General features: G+C 41.7%; 1 protein-coding gene across 1 annotated transcript in view; it reads right to left on the bottom strand.

Moving 5' to 3' along the window:
• Nucleotides 1-2,129: 2,129 nt before the first annotated feature.
• The window catches only part of LOC140949840 (ubiquitin carboxyl-terminal hydrolase 25-like), a 33,429-nt gene continuing 27,394 nt past the window's right edge, over nucleotides 2,130-8,164 (bottom strand). The window contains exon 24 of the mRNA XM_073398980.1: nucleotides 2,130-3,715. Coding sequence (XP_073255081.1) covers nucleotides 3,537-3,715 — 179 coding nt within the window. The 3' untranslated portion in view covers nucleotides 2,130-3,536. The remainder of the gene's footprint in view (nucleotides 3,716-8,164) is intronic.

The following is an 8,164-nucleotide window of genomic DNA, read 5'->3' as shown; positions in this document are numbered from 1 at the left end:
ACACGTTGAGTGGACCTCTTTACTGTGTAATGCATGTTGCCCTAGTTACTAGGGATCATTACACGTTTCTGGGAAACTGCCCACCTACCCCTCCCATAAGCCAACATTAACAATTACTTCTCACTTAGGGCAAAATGTAATGATCAGTTTCTAGTTTATCAGCCATACACAGCACTCCACGGCCCAAGCCGCCATAGATGGAGACCTAGACTCTTCTGACTAAGGACACAGAAACAATAGCAAAAAAGAGACAAAACGATCAGATGGCCATTAATTATAATGGCGACGTCCGTTCACAGGCGAGGTTTTTGTTGTGAAATCATTCACTCGACTGTGAAAAGTTTCCACGATCATGCGCAGAATGTACAAATGTGTATTCGTTAGTTAATTTAATTTGTAAACGTAACGAAAAATTGAGAATGTGATGGTTACTGAGTTCAGTTTTTATTCTTTTCTTTGCGTCTGGCGCTGGCTCGCCAAAACGCAGATTCGTTTGTTCTGCGCATGATCGTACAACACGGTTGCTCAGCAAGAATTGTTGAGGTACCAGACTTCGTCCTAGACTGCAAAACAGTCGGGTTTTTTCTCAAAATAAGTAAAGAAATTGGTAAAGCGCGGCGTAAGAGTATTAATAGCGTCTCTCCCCAGTCTCACTCTCCGTTTTCAGCCTCGTTCCAGACCTTTTGTTTGACTGCTCGCGCGTACTTGAATACGCAAAAATACGGACTGTTTTCGAGTCTAACTTCGTCCCCAGGTTCTTCTCCTTTTTCCAAATTGCCATTTTGAAAACCAAGAAGCCATGGGGACGATGATGTTAAGTTAACTCATGCTTGCCACAGCCGGAAAGTTTCTGAAATTCCCTGACTATTCCCTGACTTTTACCTGACAAATGTAAAATTCTTCTGACCAACTGAATTAACAATTTCACAAATTAGTCCCGATAATGAGCTCAGCCATCCCCACCACCCCTTTAATTCATGCTTTCAGCAAGTCACGTGAAGTGTACACGAATTGATAGCTCCTTAATATAACGTGCAAAGAGGATTGATTTTTTTGAAAACCCAACATCAGCTTGTCGTTCAATTTCATGAACAATGTTCTAGCTATACAACTCGCGTTTCGGTAAATATTCACCACGCAGCTACTTCCTTTTCGGTGAATAATTGTTAATTAAACCCTTTAATTAAGCCCTAATATTCACTTACAAATTTCACGGGCTGATCTCCATACTTCTTTTTTTAAAGAATCACTGGACTAAATAGACGTTTTCATCTCTGCCTGTTTTAATTTCTCGTTTCGGACCACGTAACAATACCCCAGAGAACTGTTCTCGTCCTGTCCACCTGCATATGTATGCATAATTTATAAAGAAAGAAGCGGAAAATTTCCTTGATGGAACGCGTGGTCGACGCGCGGTCTAAAATGGGAAAACAAAATATAGGAAGTAAAAAGGTCTATTTGATAAAAGATCAAAGCATTTTCCCTTAAGTGATAATTTTATTAATTCTCATCCCGTTTCCTCTTGGTAATGTATGGATATTGTTGTGAGAAAATTGATGTTGGTCACTCCTAGGACAAAGGGGGTTAAGTGCGGCCCAAAATGATAAGTAATGAGTGAGCGCCTAAGGCCCCGTCTAGATGTTTCCTTTTTTGTTTGAAAGCGGGTAATGTTTTCATCCGGTTGAGTCACCAAAGACGCATCTGTTCAAAACTGATCTTCAGAGTGGGGACTTTTAAAAACACCGGCTTCTCGTTTACGTGTGGTCGGACAAAAAAAGAGTGCTTTTCAAATACGATATCTCACATCATATACTACTAGCATAACGCATGCTCCATAAGTAATGCTATCGTATTTTCACAGTTTTAGCGTTTTCGTGTGCGGGAGCGAAGACATTCGAATACGCTACGTGTGGACGCGTATTTTTTTTGGAAAACAAAGAGAAAAATCTCCGTTTTCAAAAGTATTCGGATACCTGAGGACGGGGCCTAAGTTTCGTCTACTAGAATATATTTAGCTTTCCAGTTTTTTTTTCGGGGAAGACAGTAGATTAGTTTTTAGTATAAACAGATGGTTCAATTAATCATTGTTGTTGTTACAAAGAAAACAACAAAAACTAGAAAATAGAGAATTCACATGGCCTCTTTTAAACGAGAAGGCAGTTTATTCCATTTACAAATAAACGAGCTTTGTTGAAAATTCTTAAATACAACTCTCCAAAACTTTGCAGTATGTACATAAAAACCTGCACAATTTAAAAAACAGTGTACTCAAGGCCAACGCAGCCAGTACTGAAGCACATTTGCCATTTACGGGAACACGTACAGTGTAAGCACCTTTGAAAGCTAAACTATGAAAAATAGCGTGCGTAGCAGGTGGGTTTAGCCTGCGAGTACTGTCTTTATTATTATAATTGGGGTGGGGGAGGGGGTGGCGGGAGCGGAGCTGCAAGAAGATTGGGAGCAACTCACAGCTTCTCCGCTCTTGAAAATTCCTCGAAGCCCCTCCGCCAAGGAAGTACCCAGCGCATAACCATCCCGCGAGCTACGAAGGCTATGTGAAAAAAGAAAAAAAAAACAATTAATTGGTAGAGTAGACACTGCGTACACAAAAGACGGTTGGGTGGGGGAGGGGTAAACAGATAAACCAATTATCGTTGCATATTTCGCTCGGGAATTTTCAGATACTACGAAAATTGAACGGCCGGCTTCGGAGACTTTTCAGTATTTGCTCTTGTTTCCTGCGCCATGCTTCGTCGATATTTCGACATTCACCTTTTTCACATGGATCATAATCCATCTTGTTCACCCCCCACAATTTTGCATAACCATTATTGTTTCCAAATTCTCCTGGGTATTACAGTCGTCCCAAGAGAAATCAATTACAATAGACAGATTAAGCTTCACGTATTGCTGGTTTGCACGTGACGTCACGGCAGCCATGTTGGTGGTCAAGAACAAAAGCATTTCTCTCCTCTGGGAACTAAAATCTATTTTCATGCAAATTCTTCGAGGAAATATTTTTTTGTTTTGACCCCCAACATGGCCGCCTTGTCACGTGGTTGCAAACCAAGAATACGGCAAACGGAAAACGTCAGATTCGAGTTGAGAATTTCGCAAAATAGAAAAACAGCTCAAACCAATTCTTATGGATAAAAAATTGCGTGAAACTACGAAATTATTTGTAGAAATAATGAAGAGTAAACGACAAGTAAAGAGGAAACTTGGTCACGTGGTACAAATTCGCGTTTGACGTTTGACGTAAACGTGACGCTTAACCTCTCTAATGGTTATGCAAAATTTCGGGGGGTAAACTAGGTGCGTTATGGTCTATGTGAAAATGGCGAATTTCGACATGGAGAGTCTCCTACGCGGTCGCTCTTTATCTCATCACGCAGCGCTCCTCTGCAAAGGCAGCGTTGCGTGACGAGACAAAGAACAGGTGCGTGGGGGCAAAACATAGAGAAAACGCTTGGCACACCATGGCCACGTGTCGAAGAGTTCCTCACAGGTATTGGCAAGTGTTCCGGGCAGCACTGCTACGTCTTAAAAACAGCCTGGTTTGCGTTGACAAGTCCCATCGCTTGTACAAAACGATCACAAAGTTCACGAGAGCTGAGCGGGCGCATGATCGGTGGCGGTTTTATTTCAGGACACGATTCGCTTGGAACGTCAAGCAGTTGGGGGAGAAACTCCTCAAGCTTGGCGCGGTGACGATCTAGAAGAAATGAAAATGGAAACGTCAAATTCACCCTAACAAAAGCAAATGTTCATAGAAGTAGATGATGGGGCAAAACACCCCCACCATAAAACAGGTCCGTTGAGAAAGTGGTTCAAACAGTTTCAACATTTGGAGAACAACAGTAGTAAGAGCCGGGATTCTGGGACAACGTTTAAGCATTTCAACATCTTACAACAATAAAAGTGGATGTCAAGTAGTTGGAAGATTAGGCTAGAATTTCGCCGCTCTCTCGGGTCCGCCTTGGTCCAGTCCGCCTCAGGGAAGGAGCGCGGGCAATAGAGACAATAGGGCCATTCATACGAGAAAAAATAAGACGCGTCTTAAATAAGACGCGAACTGTACCATTTATACGGGCATATCTTATCTAAGCCGAGAACAGCTCGAATAAATGGTTCGCGTCCTATTTCTATTCTTGACTCGTTTTCATGTGAATGTTGCCCGTAGCAACGACAATCCAACGTGGCGCGCCAAAAATTAACCCACGCCTACTATGCGTTCGCGTCTTATGTAAGGCTGTTCTAAAATAAGACGCGTCTTAGCTAAGCCGCGTCTTATTTTAGAAATCCTCGAAATGTGCCGTTTAGACGGAAAGTTCGCGTCTTATTTAAGACGCGTCCTACGTAAGACGCGTCTTATTTTTCCTCGTATAAATGGCCCTAATGTTACTATGATGTTGTGATCGATTTATCGCTTAGAGGGTGCAAATATTCAGCTGTCTTCACAAGTCATTAACAACGCGTCTAGAAACTCTGAACCAGACAACTACCGGAAACCAGATTACATCACAAGGCATTTCCACGGTTTTTAGTGTCACTTCAAAGAAGTAAAAGATACCATCCTCTACATCGATAAAATCGCAAAATCAGTCAGACCATGCAACAGAACTTAAACAACTTCATACAACCGGTTACTTTAGAGAGCAAGGTGTAAAGTGTAAAAACCAACGTCAAATGCCATGTCTTCACTCAAGAAAAGAAAAGAGCCAAATGTTTATTTTAATATATTTCCGGGATAAAAAATATCACGTACTCGAACCCTGTGTTAAAAGCCAGTCATCAAGTCTATAGCTTATACTTGCTTGTTCTTTTTTTAAAATCTGATTTGATTAAATATGCATCGTTGTTAGGAATCAGTTTTTCGCCTATATTCTGAGTATGAGTTAAGGCATAGAGCCTCTGTATAACATGGTCTTTACCTTAAAGAAAAAAACCACGTCAAAGTATTACTTTGGGAAAAACGGATTACAATGCGTCAATCTTTGGCTGAAAACGTATGTCGAACAACAATCGGAAACTGCATTTCAGCAAGTTAACCTCTCACCAAACTGTTGTGTAAGGCGATTAACGGAAACTGGCTGACAAAACGTCAAGTTCTTATCATCCCCTGCCTTACACGTTCTGTCAGACAATATTCGGAAATTGCACTACAACTCACCGGAAAATCAGTAACTACGCTGCGTCGAGATATATCGTTGTAGGACTTAAAGTGACTACGTCACGAGGCCGATGTTGCTGTTTTGGGTCAATTCTGTGCTGAAATCATTGGTTAGTGCCTTTACCCCAGTGAGGAATCCAGGGGAGGGGCTCGGCCCCTCCCCACTCATTTTTAGACCAGACTGAGGTCCGAAGGGCCGAAAATAATTTTTTTGGATTCCGCCCCCCACCCCCCCCCCCCCCAACTCCCCTTTTATCTCAGGGTCTGGATGACCGCAGCCCCTTATCTGAAGGTCTGGATCTGCACTGCACCACTGGGGGTGATTTTATGCAGTCATGGCATTAAACTTGAAAAAGTTGGCCCAATTGTTTCAAGTTTCAATCCATGTCTATCTTTGCCATCCGTGGCAACAGAAGACAGGAAACAGTTTCAATGCCTTTTATTTTTAGAATTTAATTGACACGAAGACACATTTTGAGTTATCTAAAAGATAGCAAATAGCGTGGCGTCGCCCCTATAACTACAGCGCAGACATAATCGGAAACTGCACTTCAACTACGCGCAAACTGGATTACATGGAGACTACGACTAAAACTGCGTCTGAAAATCGTGACCTTTAGATCTGACCAACAGCATGCAGAGAGCGATATTTTCGGCCGAGCGTATGGTCGACTTACTGATTTTCACCGAAAGTAAAGGACGATTGGGGAGAGCCAGAGCCGATTATCAAGCGATGTAATGTAGTGCATTAATGAAATCTCTTTGGCAGCGCTTTTCGGTGGCAATGATTGTGTTTCGCTTTATTCAAAATCGTATTTGGAATTTTTATCGCGTTTCGTCTTAAGTCGCATCTTTACGTGAACCGTGCAAAAGAAAACTGCAATACACTTTATGTCTTTCACTTTTATCGAAATAAATATGGAATTTTAATTTAATGTTGTATTTGGCCAATACTAGTAGTAATGCAGTACAACTCCGCTAAATCGATCTTTCAAGGCAAACAAAAACAGTTCAACTTAGCGGGAGTTCAAGTGGGTTAAAATTTACTTAAAAAGTGACCAAAAGAGAGAGTAAAATTAGCGCCAGTTAGTGGGAGTTCGAGCTAACCGCGACGTTCTATTGCCGGTAATGCAAACTAAAACAGGGAAATGCAAAACATCGCGTGAATTTTCTATTCATTTCTAACTTTAACAGCAATGCCCGAGGCTATGTTTACACCATGCCGGGTAGCTTATCACGTCGACATGAAAAATTTTCCAGCCTGGTATGAACGCCTCTTCACATTACAAGAAGACTGGCACCAGAAACCTCTCTGATATTAGACGATCTACTCTCATGATCTGTGCGGAGCAGCATCGCTCAGTTACAGAAACTGCTCTGAAATCATCATTCTGACGGTTTATGTGTGAGAAAGCCCTATACGATATGGCTTTCGTGCAAGCCTCAAGGCTATCTGGTATAGCCTAGACACGCGGTAGACATAGCCTAAGAATCAGTGAAAATTGGATTACAGTAAACGGAAACAGGATAACAACGCGCCGAGTATAAATATTTTGATTACAAACAACGATATGAGAGCAAAAAAAAAAGCACTTGCAAACTTCAAGGTTGTTTAGAAATAGAAGTACTTTTTGAGGATGATCCATTCATGGTGGAATTCAAGGGCATTGTGAGATAGAGAAGTAGCGAAAGTTGAAACCTTTTCTCCTTTCGCTGCGAGTGGGTCAAATAATCAGAGGAAACTATCGCAAATTGAATTAAATCATCCCAAATGTTGCTGTCATTCTTACCCATTTCTAGTACAACTTTAGACAATCCAAAATTACGAGTTTTTAATCCTTTAGGCGCTTTAACCAACACATAAATTCTCCACACTCTCCTTCGCGCATTTTCTTTATGATGCTCCTGTGATCGTTTCTATATTCTCATAACCGTTCTGTTTGAATGAGCAATGATATCGTTAGGAGAAGTCAGATGCAAATAACTATTACGGAGTTCTAGTTTTTGGACGCCACAAGACTTCCTCAACAACAATTAAGAACATCATTCTTTCATGACAGTTTCGAAGTACGTCTGAACGGACAACATCGTTCAAGCTACGTTTGTCAGAAAATACGCTATACAGTGCACGCAAACAAAATACTTAATAAATTATAGGGGCACTTCGAAACCACCCGCAAATATCAAGTACTTTTCAAGGATCATGGTGAAATTCACGGACTTACAAGGACTGCTGAGATCTCTTAATTAAACTGAGCTTTTAGACCAAGAACAGTCTCTCTATTGACTATTTTCCCTGTTGTTTGCGCTCAAAAGCGTTGGGTTGTCGCTTTAAGTTATGTAGACACTAGGGAGATAAAGCAACGACTACGGCGACGTCACCGACAACGGCAAAAAAGCAAAAGGTATAGATTAGCAAAACAACAACTCTGCACGTGCATCACGTTTTTTTCTACATTTCGTTCCTGTCACTGCACGACTACGTGAAAATGCCTAAATTCACGCTTGATGGAGGACATGAACACAAGACAACGACTTTCCTTTCCTTTTTGTGAACTTCGATACAGTCCCTTAAAATTCAACTCCAGAAAAATTTGCCAACATTTGACGAATTGATCGCCGTCGTTATTGCTTAAGCTCCCTACTAACTTTCGACGCCGGGTACCGACAGTGGGTGTGAGGGGAAGGGAGAAGGGGATAAAGAGGGGTGAAGCAATTGCGCCAAAACCCCCCCGACCTCTCCCTTCCCCTCCCCCCTCACTAACCAAACAGTGTCCTCGTTTTAGATTTCTTCCGCCACATAATCCAAGATCCGAATCCATGGATCTAACGTAACAGCCAGATGATTTTCGGCAAAACGATACATGCACAGTTAAAAATCTAACTAACGCGGGAAAACTCTATGAAATTAATGCAGATAAATCTCTGTTACAGACACTTCACTTAGCTCCAAAGATAAGGCGAGGTCCATCCCCGGGGGAAGGGGGGACT

This window comes from Porites lutea, chromosome 10 (genome assembly GCF_958299795.1).
Source record: "Porites lutea chromosome 10, jaPorLute2.1, whole genome shotgun sequence".
Taxonomy (NCBI): Eukaryota; Metazoa; Cnidaria; class Anthozoa; order Scleractinia; family Poritidae; genus Porites; species Porites lutea.
Note: the sequence above shows the minus strand (reverse complement) of the source record. Positions and strands in the feature narration are given on the sequence as shown.